Source organism: Bubalus bubalis, chromosome 8 (assembly GCF_019923935.1).
Source record: "Bubalus bubalis isolate 160015118507 breed Murrah chromosome 8, NDDB_SH_1, whole genome shotgun sequence".
In the NCBI taxonomy this organism is placed as follows: Eukaryota; Metazoa; Chordata; class Mammalia; order Artiodactyla; family Bovidae; genus Bubalus; species Bubalus bubalis.
Window position 1 is genome coordinate 52,124,221 of NC_059164.1, and position 19,605 is coordinate 52,143,825.

General features: G+C 34.4%; 1 protein-coding gene across 6 annotated transcripts in view; it reads left to right on the forward strand.

Annotated features, from left to right (window-relative positions):
* The window catches only part of TFEC (transcription factor EC), a 222,088-nt gene extending 203,635 nt beyond the window's left edge, over positions 1–18,453 (forward strand). For all 6 annotated transcript variants that reach the window (XM_044946639.2, XM_044946638.2, XM_044946637.2 and 3 more), the window contains 3 exons: positions 3,775–3,850; positions 10,957–11,104; positions 11,989–18,453. In XM_044946639.2, the coding sequence (XP_044802574.1) occupies positions 3,775–3,850; positions 10,957–11,104; positions 11,989–12,369 (605 nt within the window). In that variant the 3' untranslated portion in view covers positions 12,370–18,453. The remainder of the gene's footprint in view (positions 1–3,774; positions 3,851–10,956; positions 11,105–11,988) is intronic.
* Positions 18,454–19,605: the final 1,152 nt, after the last annotated feature.

Here is a 19,605-nt window from a genome sequence, read left to right on the forward strand (position 1 = left end):
GGAAATAGATGGGAAAACAGTGAAAAGAGTGTCAGACTTTATTTTTTTGGGCTCCAAAATCACTGCAGGTGGTGACTGCAGCCATGAAATTAAAAGACGCTTACTCCTTGGAAGGAAAGTTATGACCAACCTAGATAGCATATTCAAAAGCAGAGACATTACTTTGCCAACAAAGGTCCATCTAGTCAAGGCTATGGTTTTTCCAGTGGTCATGTATGGATGTGAGAGTTGGACTGTGAAGAAAGCTGAGCACCGAAGAATTGATGCTTTTGAACTCTTGAGAGTCTTTTGGATTGCAAGGAGATCCAACCAGTCCATCCTAATGGTAATCAGTCCTGAATAATCATTGGAAGGACTGGTGCTGAAGTTGAAACTCCAATACTTTGGCCACCTGATGTGAAGAACTGACTCATTAGAAAAGACCTTGATGCTGGGAAAGATTGAAGGCAGGAGAAGAAGGGGACGACAGAACAAGATGTTTGGATGGCATCACAGATTCAGTGGACATGAGTTTGAGTAAACTCAGGGATTTGGCGATGGACAGGGAGGCCTGGCATGCTGCAGTCCATGGGGTCGCAAAGAGTTGGACATGACTGAGCCACTGAACTGAACTGAACTGTACCTGTGAAACCTGCATCTATCTGTTTATAAAGCACCCGTCTTCATCAGAGGGTAGGCTGACTATATGAAGGAGGAGAAGTCTAACCACTGGTTATAACAGTCGTTAGAGTAGTTGTGGAAAGGGAAATGATTTGATTTTGATCACATAGTGGTAGAGCAGACAAGCATTGGTGCATTTTGTGAGACAAGAACCTGAAAGACAGGACTAATTGTTAACAGAAAGAAGTTACACATCAAGGAACTAAAGCCTTCTCTTTTAGTTTTAAGGCCGCTATTACCTTCCTTTCTCCTTTCTTCTCTCCCCTATGTTTGCACTTTAAATAACAGGCCATTTAATGTTAAGTATGATAGGTGCTTGGTATGATCATTATAGATGGCTCAGTGGTAAAGAATCCACCCTCATTACAGGAGGCACAGAAGACATGGGTTCAATCCCTGGGTTGGGGATTTCCCCTGGAAGAGGAGATGGCACCCCACTCCAGTATTCTTGCCTGGAAAATACCATGGGCAGAGGAGTCTGGCAGACTGCAGTCTATAGCATTGCAAAGAGTCAGACACAGAGTGACTGAGTGCACACATGCACATTATACAAGTATAAAAGTATTTTCTACTAATAATCTGGATTACTTGGTGATCTTACTTTTTGAAGCTATCAATGTTACCAAAAATTAATATCACATTTTAAGTATGAATCTAAATATCCTCTAACATTTGAGAGGATCATGGCCGCTTAACAGATGTCTAAATACTTAAAAGCTATAACTCAAGCTAGAAATACTAAATTATGTTCTATCCTTCCTAAAGATAGGAAGGCCAGGTTTGAAATATGAGTTCTCAGATCCTCAGAATTTTGTGAAAGTACTGTGCCACTAACAGATTGGGCCACTAATGGATCTCCACTTGATGGAATTTTGAGTGGGAAGTCATGGTGGGGCAATGTCAGCCCTTACTCAATGGCCCCTTTCACTTCTCTTTCTATGCCCTATTGCATTCTATGGTGCACATGACCTCAAACATGAGTGTGAACCCCTCATCTTGTATATTCAAGTTCCATACATATCTGCAAACAGTTGACCCTTGTCTGCATGTTGGGCCTGGGGAGAGCACCTTGCTGTCATGATCTTCCTTCAGGAGGATGAACCTCAGACATAGCCAGCACAGGCTCAGGGCATTTGGGAGAATATTCCTGGTGTAAATTACCTGGAGTGTAGTTTAGAAGGGAGATCCCTATGCCCTGTGGCTGCCTTGCTCAGTGAGGATGGATGTGGTAAGAGAAGGCAAAGGGGGCCCTCAAGTATGGAGTCTGGAAAAGAGGCACCTATTGCCTGTTTCTAAGGACAGGAATGAATGAATATATCAAAAACTTTGTAAAAAGTGAAATCACATATAACATGAAGTGATTTAGTAATTAATTTCTTAAAGCTTGACTCCTTTACAAACAACTAGTACTGGATATGAAAACAGTGGGAAAACAAACTTCTCATTATAATTAACCATTAAAATTTTATGAGCACAATCTCATAAGGTTAGAGTAGGAATTTCTGATATTTTACATAAGGTACATTTAAATAATAGATTTTGAAAAAACATTATAGGACTACACAAGTCCTATTTTGAGATAGAAATGTGAACATCCTTCATAGCTGATCTTCATCTTATATTTGAGTCTGTTTTATAATATGAGAGTATGTGTGAACATAGAATTATTAATAAATTCTCAGTATAAAATATAAATGTATTTCTATCAGCTTTGCCTTTGTTTATTTTCTTTTCAGTTTTTTATATGGTGTCAGTTTTTTCAATTACTTGCACAGAGAAAACAAAACTGGCCAAGAAGGAAAAGAATCTCTCCCAAGAATCAATTATATCCTAATTTCAGAGGAATCCCAATGTATTATTCCAGCAGGTCAAGTTCATTCATGGTAAATTGCTTCATAGAGTAGATTCACCAAGACAATTGATATTTTTTAGGACTTTCTTTGTTTCCAGTAGCAGCTTGTATTTTTCAAACATGTATTGTTTAATGTTTCAACATACAGTTTTTTATTCTTCATGACTTTTTACTTCCTTCATTTCCCTGAAAAGCTTTAAAAATGTTACCTACTGAAAAAGGACTATATGTAAGTCGTGGTTCCTGATCCTGCGAGTATAGAGTAGATTATACGACTATTCTGTGCTCTATAAGACTGGTTTTAGGTAAGGGTCAATATAGGAAGCTCTGCTTATTTGTATATTTGACATTTATTGAACATTACCATTGTCATAGGCAATGGATGCATGGGAATATAAACAGAGAAATAATAACTTCTGAATTATTTCTGAATAAAAACCTTTATCAGTCATTCTCAAAGTGTGGGCCCTCAACAAGCAGCATCAGCAACACCTGGGAATTTGTTAGAAATGCAGATTCTTGGGTCCCAACTTAGTCCTAATAAAATCAGAATTTCTAGGTGCAGAGTACAAATTTATATTTTTTTATTTGACAGTCCTTCCAGATGTATCTGATGCATGCCAAAGCTTAAGAATCACTGTTCTGTGTATTATTGAAAGTTGTTAAATTATAAAAGTATATTTATGGTCTAATAAACATACATTTATTTAACATCTCTTGCATGCCAAGCCCTCTGGGTATACAGAATGAAGTAAGAAATGGTCCCTGCCCTCAAAGAGGTCATAGTCTATTTGGGCACACATACACACACATAGTCTATTGGGCACACATGAGCCAAGCTTTGTGTTAACTTTTCAGTGGAGTATATGAGAAGAAAAAGTGTATATGTACACACATATATGTATGTGTGTAAATATATATATATACACATATATATATATACACCCACCCTGATAGATATAGATATAGATCAGTATGAGTAAATATAGCATTTCAAAGAATGATAAAAATGTTATTTTTGAGAGAAAATGTTTCCAAATGATTTAAAATCATTGTGAATAATAGAATCACAATTCTAATATTGTTATTTTTTGCTTTTAGAATAAAATGTATTTGAATTTTTATGTTATTGTTGAGCAGTACACTTGTGACTAAATGGAAATTTTTTGCTCATTGTTTTTCAAAGGTTATTAAGGAGGTTTACAGTTGACCAAAAGTGAATTGTGCTTTAATGAGAATAATCAATATTTCTTTTTTAATAGTTGAAAGAAGAAGAAGATATAATATTAACTACCGAATCAAGGAGCTTGGCACTCTTATTCCAAAGTCTAATGATCCGTGAGTTCAATAATCATTTCTTAATTATGTTATGGTTTCAATACTACACAAAACAGGTGGGAGGGAAGAGGTGGAGGGGTGAGCCAATGCTGAGTAAAGTAAGCAGCTTATGGTGAAGACAAGGCTACTACTGGTGTCATTTTAAAATACCTATTCAAGGCTGATAATTATTAAACATCAGATATCAAAATTGTTACTAACACTTATCCTATTGAGCTTTAGGAAATAAGCAAATTATTTCTTCTTAGTACATAACAAATCTTTCTGTATGGCACCAATATTTGCAAATTTAGTGATAGTAACATATTCTCATGATATCAACTGGAATCCTCAATTTATAGTTATAGCAATTCTTCCAATTTAAGATTTATATGTACATGAAAATTGGAATGTTTAATTCTCAGAGGTTCCAAAATTCAAGCAAAAAATATACAAGCAAAAAATAAGAACTGTAAAAACATGCTTATTGATATTAGTCAATAATTTGTTGTTGTAATTAAATTTTCAGCTAGGTTCATTCAACTAATGCCATATAGTTACAAAGTCAGTTGAACTAGATGTTTGAGGTTGTAAATTTCAAGAAATAGTTGATTAATTGAAATGTCAATTTACCATGTTTCTCTAAAACCATGAAAACATTGTAGCATTAATAAGGACTTGAAAAAAAAATGTTTTGTTCAGACAGAATTGGACTCTCCAAACACTGGCATTATCCGTTATTCAGAAATGACGAGGTTTGATACAGTGGTTTTTGAGAAAAGTGAAAGTACTCTTTCCCTAAATGCAAATGAGCTATTCACTCGGATGATTCAATCATTTATAATGGAGGAAATGCCATATATTTATTCTTATGGGCATAGTTGATAATGAAGGCTTCTTGAGTAGAATGGCAGAAAGAACACTGGATGGGGAGTCTGAAGAGCTTAATCTTGGCTAGGATCCGCCACTAACTTTTCAAATCTTTTGAAGTCTCTCAGCATGCAACTCTTTCTATTAGCAGAACAGAACACCCATTTTCCAGATAAAATTTTAACGCTGAAAACATAAATGCACATTTATTTGCCAAACATTTGATATAAGGTCAAGACTTTGTTGTTTGAATATATGTTTCAATTTTCTGACTTACATAAACTGCACAAAAATGTATAGTCTATTTTAGTTTCTTGTAGATAAAACAAAAACCTAAATGCCAACACCTAAGTGTAGATGGATTTTTTAAATGATTGCACCCTAATTTGTAACAGCATATTTTTAGCAAACTATCTTACTGACATTTTACTTTATTTTTTCTGAGGCTTTTAATATACTTTTCCTAAAAAACAAGAGCTGTTTTTATAAATGCTTTTTTCTTATTTTTATTCATATTTAATTAGTTAGCATATATCATTTAATTATACTATCACAATAACAAGTACAACGGGCATTCATTTAACGGCCTGTCAGTAAGCACTGTTGCCAGAAGGATAACAGAAGTACCTGGGTGTCTCAGAAGGTAGCCTAGTGGCCTCTATTATCTACTTTGTCTGACAACAGTCAGTGAGCATCACAAAGGGAATGGATAACATTAATTAATCCTGAAAGTGATCAGATAAAAGTCAGTTAAGAGAGCTTCTCTTGTAACTGATAGAGCTAACCCACAGTGCCAGGGCCAGGTTATATGAAGAAAACAAACGATAAGACTGTAAGATTAAGACTATAAAACCTGACTGAACATCTTTCAATATCACCATGCCTATAAAGCACCAATTATGGATGGAGTTTTATAAAAATAAAATAAAAGAATATGTATAACCTCAAAAATGATAACGCTTATGTGAGGGGTAATTATTACTCTATACTTTTATAGAGTAGCTATGGCTATAACATGGCTCCTCTCTGGTTCTAATTCATTGTCAAGAACAAGGGATGGCAAAATTTTCATTGTTAAGATCAAAGGATGGCAAATTTTTTCTTTAAAGGGCCAGATAGTAATTATTTCAAGCTTTGTGAGCATAAAATATGACAATTACTCAACTCTGCCATTGTAGCATGAAAGCTGCTGCTGCTGCTAAGTAGCTTCAGTCGTGTCCGACTCTATGCGACCCCATAGACGGCAGCCCACCAGGCTCTGCCGTCCCTAGGATTCTCCAGGCAAGAACACTGGAGTGGGTTGCCATTTCCTTCTCCAATGCATGAAAGTGAAAAGTGAAAGTGAAGTTGCCCAGTCGTGTCCGGCTTTTCGCAACCGCATGGACTGCAGCCTACCAGGCTCCTCCATCCATGGAATTTTCCAGGCAAGAGTACTGGAGTGGGTTGCCATTGCCTTCAGACATAGACAATATGTATATGAAAGAGGATGACTGCATCTGATGAAACTTTATTGACAAAAGCAGGCTGTGGGCTGATCTAGAATAAGGAAAATCCATTTATCCATAATCACATGTGAAAGGGACCATAGTTGGGGAAGCTTCATTGTAAGCCTTCTTAAGTGGTTTTCTCTTCTTTGTATATTTCAGAAAGGAGAATTAGTAATTGTTTTAATTCTATCATATCATATGTAGGCACTGGAAATATAAAAGTATTATATATTATACATATTAGGAGGATAGTAATACCTCATGAAAACTTTGTTGCAGTTTTATGTACAATGTATGCACTAGGTCACAATAGAAAACACATTTCTTATGGAAGATGCATTTGAAAGAGTGGGAAAACCACAAATTTGCAAAACCAGTGCTAAATAGAGAGAGGAGACCTAGGGCCCAACTTCTAAACACATGCGTTTGGGCAAGCAGAAAGAACTCTGAAGCTTTGGTTCTATCGGATCAGTTCTTCTTCAGTTCTTGTCTTGTTGTACACTCTCCAGACATGAGAGCGGACCAACCCCTGTAGGAGTGGTCTAGACCTGGCTCAGTTTCCCTCTTTATATCTTTTGTTACTTCCTCTTTGGTAGTTCTGGGGGCTTGATTGGTTGTGCTTCATGCCAATGAGGCATGAACCAGATACCAGTCAGGGAAGTGGGTAAGAAGAGGACATTATGCAAATGAAGCATGACCTCAGTGTCGAATCAGGGAAAGGAGTGTCAGTATGTTCTCCCATAACTGTTTTTGACCACTATTTTGGACTGCCGTTTTGGGCCCTGTTTCCCTCTTCTAACTAGCCAGCAGTTTTAAAAAGGCTCTGAATGCCTTTCCAGCTCATGACTGGAATAAACTTAGGGTTTGGTCTAGGAAGGGCTTCCCCTGTGGCTCAGCTGGTAAAGAATCTGCCTGCAATGGGGGAGACCTCGGTTCGATCCCTGAGTTGGGAAGATCTCCTGGAGAAGGGAAAGGCTACCCACTCCAGTATTCTGGCCTGGAGAATTCCATGGACTCTGTAGTCCATGGAGTCACAAAGAGTTGGACATGACTGAGTGACTTTCACTTTCACTTGGTTTAGGAAATGAAAGCTAATACCGGAAGGCGTTTTGAATTCTATGAAGTTGCCATTTTTGTGTATCAAAAACTTCAGAAAATTTTACTTCTTTCTTCTTTGCTGGATCAAAATAGTATGGTCAGAAGGAAAACAAATAGTAAACAGTTATAGTTGAGATAAATATGTTGAGAAAATGAAATGAAAAACATACTACCAGGGAATGATAATATCTTAACCATTAGTGAAAAATAAAACCAAACAGAACTAACAAATAAGAAGGTGAAACATTTCTCCAGATGTGTGATAGTATCTACTTCATATGTGCTTTTTATTAATCATATTTACAAAAATCATATTTGTAAATATAAAAATGCTAGCAGAGCATGCATTGTGCTATCAAATTATTATTTTTTCTACTTTTTTTTAAACTAGTTTGTCTACTTTTTAAATGACTTTTTCTACTTTTTTAGATATAAACCTAAGTGGTTTTTTTTCTACTAAACTGATTTTTTTATCTTCTACAGTCAAAACTTTCTTCTGCTTTTGTGTAAGAATGGCAGTTGAACTAGTAAATGAGACCTAATAAGACTTTCTAAATCAGAAGTTATAAAATATTGATCAAAGGAAGAAGAATCAGACCTCTCATGATGTTTGCTTTCTTTTCTTTTTTGTAATACTTTTAAGTGGATGTGTACTCCTAAGATGACAACAGATCATACATTTGCATAGTTTTGCCTGGCAGCATTCCTACTCTAACTTACATATTTCTAATACCTTCCTTAGTCCTACAGACATTCAAGGTTTTAACTTCCTTAAAGATTTAAGTTCTTCAAAATAAATTATTTTGTAGAAAATGATAAGCCATATGAATATTCACTCCTTAGACAAGTCTTTGTATGTGTTAGTGTTTACAGTATACTGTCATATATAATGTTTTTAAGGCCTAACTGCTTGAAATTATCTTGGGACATATAATTAATATATCTCCTTAACAACAGACTGGTTCCAAATAGGAAAAGGAGTATGTTAAGGCTGTATACTGTCACCCTGCTTATTTAACTTGTATGCACAGTACATCATGAGAAACTCTGGGCTGGAAGAAGCATAAGCTGGAATCAAGACTGGTGGGAGAAATATCAATAACCTCAGATATGCAGATGACACCACCCTTATGGCAGAAAGTGAAGATGAACTAAAAAGCCTCTTGATGAAAGTGAAAGAGGAGAGTGAAAAAGTTGGCTTAGAGCTCAACATTCAGAAAACTAAGGTCATGGCACTTGTCCCATCACTTCATGGGAAATAGATGGGGTAACAGTGAAAACAGTGTCAGACTTTATTTTTGGGGGGCTCCAAAATCACTGCAGATGGTGATTGCAGCCATGAAATTAAAAGACACTTACTCCTTGGAAGGAAAGTTATGACCAACCTAGATAGCATATTCAAAAGCAGAGACATTACTTTGGCAACAAAGGTCTGTCTAGTCAAGGCTATGGTTTTTCCAGTGGTCATGTATGGATGTGAGAGTTGGACTGTGAAGAAAGCTGAGTGCTGAAGAATTGATGCTTTTGAACTGTGCTGTTGGAGAAGACTCTTGAGAGTCCCATGGACTTCAAGGAGATCCAACCAGTCCCTTCTAAAGGAGATCAGTCCTGGGTGTTCTTTGAAAGGACTGATGCTAAAGCCGAAATTCCAATACTTTGGCCACCTCATGCGAAGAGTTGACTCATTGGAAAAGACTCTGATGCTGGGACGGATTGGGGGCAGGAGGAAGAAGGGACAACAGAGGATGAGATGGCTGGATGGCATCACTGACTCGATGGACGTGAGTTTGAATGAACTCCGGGAGATGGTGATGCACAGGGAGGCCTGGCGTGCTACGATTCATGGGGTCACAAAGAGTCAGACACGACTGAGCGACTGAAGTGAACTGAACTGAACTGAATATATTTGGAAAACAAAATATTTTAGGATGAAATCTCATACATTAAAATGACTTTAAAATAAAGTAAACTTTTAAAAATTTAGTGAAATGACAACAAATAAATGTTGTAAGAAAACCTTTGTGTGGTTTCCTTTTAAATAATATTGATTGATTGATTTGGGCTTCCCCAATGGCTCAGTGGTAAAGAATCCACCTGCAAAGAAGGAGACACAAAAGATGTGGGTTTGATATCTGGGTTGGAAAAATCCCCTGGAGGAGTGCATGGCAACCCACTCCAATATTCTTGCCTGGAGAATCCTACGGACAGAGGAGCCTGGCGGGCTACAGTTCATGGGGTTGCAAAGATTTGAACATGACTGAAGCAACTGATCGCATTTATTGATTTGGCTGCATCAGATCTCAGTTGTGTGTGTGGAACTTAGTTGCCCTGCAGAATGTGGGATCTTAGTTTTTTGACCAGAGATTGAACCCGTGTCATTGAAATGTGACTGCTTATCCACTGGACTACCAAGGAAGTCCCCATTGTGTGTTTTCTACCAAAACTTCGAATATTTATTTTAGACCTAAACAGTACCTTAAATTCAAAGCTTACTAGGATATTGTTTTCATCGTGTTCCTTCTGTCCTTCTAATTTTTTCTTTTTTTTTTCTAATTTTTTCTTTCCATGAGAAGAAATGAAACAAAATTATGAGGCATATACCAGTCAGATTTTTCAAACTATATTTTTCTACTTCTGAGTACTTAGTAAATACATATTAAGTTGCATATATTTCAGGTAGATCACATAAACTAAAATCACATGCAGTGAAATGTCTTTTAAAAATTTCCCTACAAGCTTACTTTCTGTTATATCAAAACAAATCTCATTATTCTAAGTTGAAAATTCACCCAGATTTTTCAGCTGTTCTGATTAACTTTTAGCAATTAGCTTGGCCTTATTCTCCATATATATTACCAATTGTCAGATAGTATTAAATTGATTGATATATGTTTTTAGACATTAAAATAAGTAGCCAGTTCTATAATTCTGGATTTATCATTTTTCTTGTTTAAAAATAATTTTTAATAAAATATTTTTCTATGCTACAGCCTGAAGATTATCAGCAATATTTAATTGTATTTACTTATCATAAACTTATTTAAAAATAGATATACAGCTTTTTATAAAAAATGTGTTGATGCTTTTGTGTGGGAAAATTTGCCTTATGAATCTAGAAAGTTTTGCTCTATTGCATAAAGTTGCCAAAATGATTTGTTTCACAATTACTCAGGATCACCATTCAGGACAGACATGGGACCTTATTTTTTTTCCCTAGAAGCATAAAAGCAACCTTATAGAAAGTATGTTAAAAGATTGGTACATATGAAATGATCTTAAAAAATTTAGGCTTAAGTCTTCAGTAATGTACATTTCCTAGTTCATTAATGCAGAAATACTGCACATAGATTTTAATCTCAGAGTTAATAATAAAAGCAATTTTCACTAAAAATATAAAAACTGTAATGGTAGAATCATGATATTGCATTTAGCTCTCCCACAAAAAGTCACTTTATTACTTTCTTTTGACACTTATTTTCATTCTGGGATTAATTTTACTATATAAGGGCTTCTTAACTATTCTATTAAAATTTCTATTCAGAAGCAATAATATCTAAGAGTGAATAATAGTCATGTAAATCATTATTTCATATTAATGTAAAAGATTTTGTAAGTTCTTATGAATTCTGCTGACATGCACAATTGTGAAAAGGTTATCTCTCCGTTCTACAGTGATATGCGCTGGAACAAAGGAACCATTCTAAAAGCATCAGTGGAGTACATCAAGTGGCTACAAAAAGAACAACAGAGAGCTCAAGAATTAGAACACAGACAGAAGAAATTAGAGCAGGCTAACAGGCGCCTTCTACTCCGCATTCAGGTTTTCATAAGAATGTTGCCATGAACCATGTACCTTACATATGACTTACCCATCATCACTTCTATTCATTGGTCTTGTTTCTTTTTTTCTTACTAACAATTGTTTTTTGCCTTCTCAAGGATTATTTTTATTGCCTTTTAGAAGTTCACAAATTAGACTGATTCAATTAGGTTTTGATTAGAAATCTAGGCTCAAGCTGGCTTTAAAAATATATAAGGGATAACAATAACTAATTGCAAAATGCATAAAATAGAACCAATTTTATAAACACACAAATATTATCCCAGTCAAAAAATAATAGTAAATAGGATCTTTGTTTCTTTCGATAATATTGGACATTAAATTTTCCTCTCCCTCTTTTATTTGTTTAGTAACACTGCTATGGATTTTGTAGCCTTAAGGCATATTGTGCTAATTTATATTAAGTCACTCCTCATCTTCTTATGTGACACAAAATCTCAAAATACAGGTTTTCATAACTCTCAATAATTTTTTCTTTATATATGTGAACAAGCTTATTGCCAGGTAAAACACTTGTTTCCATAAAATGGTCTTATATTGAGAAATTAATCAGGAAGAATGACTGAAAGATTTCTACTATCTCCAAATAGTTGTCTTGTAGTCTGAGCCACTGTGAGACCATTATATGTCATGTATTCTTTTAATGAACAAATGGGGGAGGAATTTTTTAAGAAATCTGAGTATTTTCCTCAGGATTATTTTTCAGGCATTAGAAACATACCACACTCTGTTATTTGCAAAGAGTATTTCTAATTTATACTATTCTTCATGTTGAGTGCTTGTTAGATCTATTTCTGACTTACTCTCTAGAGTTGAGTTTACTATCAAAGTCATTATTTAACTATTCTTGTTTGATATTGCAGGAACTAGAAATACAGGCTCGTGCTCATGGTCTGCCAACCCTGGCTTCACTTGTCACAGTTGATTTAGGTGCTCACATCACCAAACCACAGACCCATCTAGAGCAGAATTCAGGAGACTATTGCCAACAATTGGTTCTGTCTCAGGGGACAAGCCCTGAACTCTGTGATCAAGCTATGGCCTTCTCCGATCCTTTGTCACACTTCACAGATTTATCATTTAGTGCAGCTTTGAAAGAGGAACAAAGATTGGATAACATGCTACTGGATGACACAGTATCTCCGTTTGGAACAGATCCTCTGCTATCTGCCATTTCTCCTGCAGTTTCTAAAGAGAGCAGTAGAAGAAGTAGCTTTAGCTCAGAAGATGGTGATGAGTTATAAAAAAATAAACAGGCTCAATTGATCAACTAGGAAGAAATTTTGTGCTGGTGCTATGCAATTACATTCTTGTTTCATACATTTCTCTCGCTTAATTTTTCTGAAGGGAATATATTGGTCATGAAACACTGATTGGTTAGAAACAGCAGAATTTACAGGAAGGACAAACACGGTGTTGAAGAATTATGGACAGAAAAATGTTGTTTTTTTTTTTTCTCTTTGACCACTAAGTCCAAATCTACTTAAATATTGTTTTTCTGGAAAGAGGTACAACATGAGAAATAGCTCTCTACTGATGTTTTAAAAGTAGTCACTTAATGATATGCTATTGGAACTAACAGACTGCAAGAATAAACCTTCTGAAACAAACGTTTTCTTCCTTTTGAAACATGCAAACGTTTCCTTCCTTACTTCCATCTCTTTCCTATTCAAGCTCTGACTACATTAGTTTTCAAGAATCAAGATCAACAATCTGGTGGTTCATTGCCTTTCTCCATTGTCTGGTGGATATGTTGTCTAAAGTTCAAGTCTTGTAGAGGAACTAAATAAAAGATAGATTATCTGCCACTTATAATTGAAGAGTAAATCTATAATAAACTCTAGAATTTCCACAATAAAACACAGAAAATTTATAAAAACCTTTGGATTCTAAAGACTCAAATTCCCTTTGTCAGTTCAATTACACAAATGCTAAAAGCTTCTTTGCATATTTATAGAGAAGACACACACAGTCCAGAAAAGGAACACATTGCATCTTTTCCTCGAGAATATTGGCTGGACTTGTATCATTTCACTTCACACAAATATACTCCCCCAAACAGGCACAAAATAGAGGAAATATATGTTCTTTATTCCCCTTCATTCTTCTGATTTTCTAATCAGCATCTGAAATTACATATTAAATTATTTTTGCTTCATCAAGAAGAGATATTGGATAATCAGTCTCAGCAAATAAAATATTGAAAGTCCACCTAAAGGACAGTTTGTTAATTTGTTAAATAATACTTATCACTGTTTCAAAAACTGGATTTAAATTAATTAGTTGATACAGTTTTCCTTTGAATTTATGAAATATTGAAAATTGGATTGCCAACTGACAAAATAATTAGTAAAACAGAAAAGCTTTCTTATTACTTCAGCTCTGAGTAGAAGATATAGTGCTATTCCTAAAAATACTTAAAGTACCTTATGATCTTTGTTAGCCTTTATTAAGAACATTTATACATATGGTGATTTACTCAATTTTTTTCTCTTCAGCTTCTTCAAAGCTTTGGGAATTGACTTACCAGGAATATTGCTCTGTTATTAGACCTGCGTGAACAATCATCTGATCAATGAGCATTTAAGGAGAGATGTTGAAAACTGCAATAAATTTTATGAAAATATAGAACAGAAGAGCAAGATATGGTCTTACTCCTCAGGGAGTTAACGAGACTGCGTAAGAAACCACAACAAAAGATAGAAGACTTTTAAAATTAAAGTCTACATGGTGTGGTATAAACTGCAAATACTGAAGTTCAGAAAAAATAAAATTGAAGGTTGGAGAATCCCAAAGGGTGTGGGAAGAGCAGAATTTAAAACTTCTTTTAAAAAGCATACGTTTGGTGGAGGGGAGGCTATACAGGAGAATAATATCAACTAAATGATAAAATGAGAATAAGTTGGGAAAGCATCTTCATGAGACATTCATTAGAGAGATCTAGAAGACATCTGTTGGGAAACCTGAAAACTATTGACAACAACTTATGAAAGTCTCTTTGAAAACCAAGATGAAATAATGTAGTAGAAATATATATATATATTTTAACCAGGAGGAATAAGTCTAAAAATTAAAATCCTGCTGTGTATTACTATGATTGAGATGTAGTCATTCATGAATATTAACTTTGGGATAAATTTTTGAAAGGGTGCTTCAGGTTTTACTCGCATGAAAAATACGTCATCACAAAATTTGAGACTTATTGCTAATTAAAGTGGACAAATACTAAATCCTTATGGTGTATTAATTATCTCAGGTTTGGTTTATAGCATCAATTCAGAGTTTGGAGATCTGAAATAATTTTCACTTTTTGACATGAAAAAACTCTTAATTATAGGAATAGTCATCAAAGCCAGATAGATAAATTAATCTGAAATAGGTCATGTGAAAGAAAGAATAAGATACATTTCCTCAAGAATTTGAGAACATTATATTGTTCAATTGCTAAGTCATGTCCGACTTTTTGTCACCTCATGGACTGCAGCAAGCCAGGCTCCCCTGTCCTTCACTATCTCCCGGAGTTTGCTCAAACTTATGTCCATTAAATTGGTGATGTCATTATATACTTTATTGCAAAATTCTACTTTATTATCTGAGTTGATAATTTAACATTGCAAATCATAGAGAAGGAATATATCTTAGAGTCAATGAAAAACATATCATTCTAGACAGAGGCTAATTTCTGTATAATTTTGTACATTATTCTAATTTTTTCATATTCTAGAAAAATCACACTATTGATGTCATTAATTTGTCATCATTTTCCATTCTGCTAAAATACTACTACTCAGCCCTGAAAGCCATTTCTCATAATCTCAGCTAGTGAATGGCTTCACACAAGATGGTAGAGCCTGGATGAGAGAGATCTGGTAGAGAAAATATTTGCTGGAAAAGGTAATATTTGCTGCTACTTGCAGATTATAATAGCTATTAGGGGATTGTGAAATAGGTAATGGAATTTTAAAGACAGAGTAAAAGATAGTGTTTTATAACAGTCAACTGAAGTAGATTAAAAAATTAATTTTAGTTCTTACTTTTGAAGGCCTTGAGAATTTATGGAAAGTTATAGACCTTCTCCCCAGAAAAATGCAGAGTTTATATGCTGCTGCTGCTAAGTCACTTCAGTCGTGTCCGACTCTGCAACCCCATAGACGGCAGCCCACCAGGCTCCGCCGTCCCTGGGATTCTCCAGACAAGAACACTGGAGTGGGTTGCCATTTCCTTCTCCAATGCAGGAAAGTGAAACGTGAAAGTGAAGTCGCTCGGTCTTGTCTGACTCTTAGCGACCCCATGGACTGCAGCCTCCCAGGCTCCTATATGCAGCCCTAAATTTATATGCACTAAGGGTTTTGTGGGACCTCATGTATATCTCCTTGGATCCCACATGAAAAATTCCCACATCAAAAGCAAAGTATACAGTTAATGTCATATGTAATGAGGGAAGACGGAGCCCTAGTTATCTGAATATCATTATCCAAGCTCTAGAAATGATAAAGTTGCATTGGTAAGTGAAAGTGTACCAAACACTAGCTGCTTTCACTAAAAAAGTTGTGAATTCACTTATAAAATAGACCCTTTCTAACAACCCCTGTTATATACATGGCTCTGTCATATATTTACAGATTTATGGCTCAGTTTCTCTGTGATAATTAGATGTTGCAAGTATCTGACAATGATATTTTAAAGTTATATATATGTATATATTTATCAAAGTAGAGATAAGATAAATTCACGGCAAATTATTTGACTATCTAAGAATCAAGAATTATCCTTGGGAAAATCGATGCCTATAATATTTTTGCAGAAATGAGATGTACAACAGTACATGTGATTTAGGAGAAGTGAAGTTTCTCCATTGTGTGCCACCTCTTTGCAATCCCATGGACTGTAGTCTACCAGGCTTCTCCATCCATGGAATTTTCCAGGCAAGAATTACTGGAGTGGTTTGCCATTTCCTTCTCCAGAGCATCTTCCCTACCTGGGGATTGAACCCAGGTCTCCCGCACTGCAGGCAGACCCTTTACCCTCTGAGCCACCAGGGAAGCCCACATACAACAGTAAAACAGATATATTGTCTAAAATAATTTTATCACAATAAACATCAGCTATCACTGGACTATTAATACACAATTTAACCAAGTCTTGTTCATGCAAATAATTATATAATTGCTATCATAATTAAAAAAAACTTTGCTAAAATGAAATAAAACAATTTAAAAATTACTTTTATTTATTTTTCAAGGTCCCATGCAATCTTTTTTCTCTGAAGTATTGGCTTCCTTTCCCTGGATTCACATTAAACAACCCTTCCAACTCCTAATTATCTTAAAATAACAAGGACCACTTACAAGTAGATGTAGCTTTTTGTATGTTTTTTCTTTTTAGTGTTCTTTCTTCTTGAATTTTCCCCATAACTGGAGAATATATTACAGATAATATTTCCTCAGTTTATAGACGTGAAGTCAGTGAATATGGCTCTCTACGTGTGAGTGCAAAAGTTCTAAGTAATAATTAGCCAGATGGACTGGGAACACTGGGAACAGCCTTCCTCTACTTTTTAAACTCATTCTTTGCCACTCACATCACTGTAAATAAAATATTTAGTAGCTCTTTCTTTAAAAAATAAACACAATGAGTTTTTTGATTTGGTATGCTCATTTACCTTCATGTCAAGGGAGAAGTTAGATTTCACAAGGTAAAATATAATTTATTTTTTCTTCGTTTTGATAGATTGAGTCATACTGGAATTTTCTTATACTTCACTATCATGAAAATATTTTTTACTCTTATGGTATTATGAAATTTTGATATTTTATAATGTCTCTAGGCTGATATTTACCTACCTTATAAGGTCTAAGATGTAGATGAAAACTGGAATTAGTTAATCATTTTGCTATGTTATCAACACTAGATCAGCCATCTGGGTCTCTTGAAAATAGAACTGAATTTTGCTACAGTATTGATTATGGTACATCCTATATCTGTTACATGGAATTACATCATTCGCCTTTCTGATGCCTTGCTTATTGACAAGTCCAAGATGTCAATTTGATTTAGTGTAAATTACATATACAGTGATTTCATTACATTTACTTAATAAATACTTAACACAAAATTTAGAGTGTTGCATATCTAATGCATCTTACAACCTTCCTGTAATCATTATTCATTGTATACATCAATATTTTATCATTTGTATGATTTCTAATTTGTATATGAAGTATTTAAAACCTGATAAAAATAATTTTCTTAAAATTTCTCTGTGCTACATTTGTTTTCTGTGAGAGTCATAGACTATTTTAGTATATAAGAGATTATCCCAAAATAATTATTTTCATTAAAAAACTTCCCACTGGATTCAACCAATTTAATGATGAAATACTTTATCTGCTGCTTTATACATAAAAGGGAACTTTTTATCTTTTTGTTGTAAAGGGATTTGTGTAGGTATTTCTACATATTCAAATTTCTTTTGTGTTTTCTACTGATGAAATCTTCAGTTACATGTCTTTTTTCCCTACATTTATCTAACATGCTTCAAGAATAAAGTTAAAGACTTTTGTGTTTCCAATTCTACCTCTCCTATTCCTGCACTACCATTTTATTTCAAAAAATTCTGTATTCTCAATGCTGCTTTTTCCACAGAAATAAATTTTATTTGTATGACATTTAAAGCTGGTGATTATATATAACAGATAAAATAGAAAATATGCAAAATGTGCTGAAAGAATTATATGCAACCAGTTATATTATTCTTTATTACATGAATACTGAAGTTTAAAAGCTAACTAAATTCAAGGATCTTACCTAAGAGCATTGAAGTTGCTTATGGCATAAAATGCTAAAATTAATTCAGCTATTTAATCTTAATAATAACAATGTAGTTAAAAATCTTTGACTTTAATAGGATTTTGTATATTTGAATAACTGAAATCATATTCCTATAATTTTGATCTAACATTTGTTGTATCAAGAAAAAATTGTTATTATAATAAGACTGTAGAATTTATAACTATTGCTATTTTTCATTTTTAATAGCAAAGTAATATGTCTTATTTTCTAAGAAAATATCACTCGTGTTCTCTGATAAGTACATGAATCTTTGTACACATACTGTAAAAAATGAACCAATATTATCTTTGCATATATATATATGTATAAAATGAAAGCATAGAATTGTTAAATGCTTTAATATACTTTTTTTTCTGACTTTGTACATAAACTGCACTGGAAAATACAGAATGTAGGATAATCATCTAAAAGGATACTTGGCAGCCATGAGACCTCACAACTGGCAACTGCTTACTTGATAGTCCTTGCTGAAAACAGTAAGCCAATATTTTCTTATTAAGGAAAGTAATTGTTACATTTTTCAATATAGTTTCCTACCATCTGCTTCTCCATGCTGTTATGGTTTTGATTTACAGAAAATATTTATCAAAATGTTGCAAAATTGCTAGCAGGCATAATTGTAGCAATGAAATTACTAAGAAACTCTGCAAAATTTTTTAATATACTAGATAGTCCCCAGACAATCTAGGATAAATAGAATACTGTACTTTAATATGTAAAACATTTTAAAACTGCTAATTGGTATTGACTAGACCTATCCCTTGATAATGAAATTAATAAGAATTTCAGTTAAATGTTAAGACTTCTAATATTTAATACCATGCTTATGAATTTTTTTCTACATACCTGCCTAAAAAATAATAAAACAGAATGGCTCTGAGTTGACTATAAAAATGCTATTCTATGTTCAAATATAGATTCTTTGATTTTTAAAGAAATGTTCTATCAGATAAATTTATTTCATAATGAATTATCAATGCTAAAAATACTGATCAAAAATATAATAATTTCTGTGTAGAAATTAATAACCAACCTAATGAGGTAAAGGTAATTTAGGATGATCTTTTGATACTGTATAGACTGAAAAAAGGATAACTGAATGGGTTCTATACTTGATTGTTTATTGTATGTATATGTACATATGCAGTGTATTTGAGTATAAGTGCATCTCTGCGTATGTAGGAGTTTATAAAAAAGTTTTCTAATCTCTTGATATTAGGAATGACTCCACATATAAGAACATTTTATGTTCTTATATGAACATTTGTGTGTGTGTGTGTGCTGGGTTGTGACTGACTCTTTGTGGCCCTACCAGACTCCTCTGTCCATGGAATTTTCCAGGTAAGAATACTGGAATGACTTGTCATTACTCCGGACTGCTGCTGCTGCTAAGTCGCTCCAGTCGTGTCCGACTCTGTGCGACCCCTTAGACGGCAGCCCACCAGGCTCCTCTGTCCCTGGATTCTCTAGGCAAGAACACTGGAGTGGGTTGCCATTTCCTTCTCCAATGCATGCATGTGTGCTAAGTCACTTCAGTCATGTCCAACTCTGTGCAACCCTATGGACAGCAGCCCCCAGGCTCCTCTGTCCACAGGATTCTCTAGGCAAGAATACTGGAGTGGGTTGCC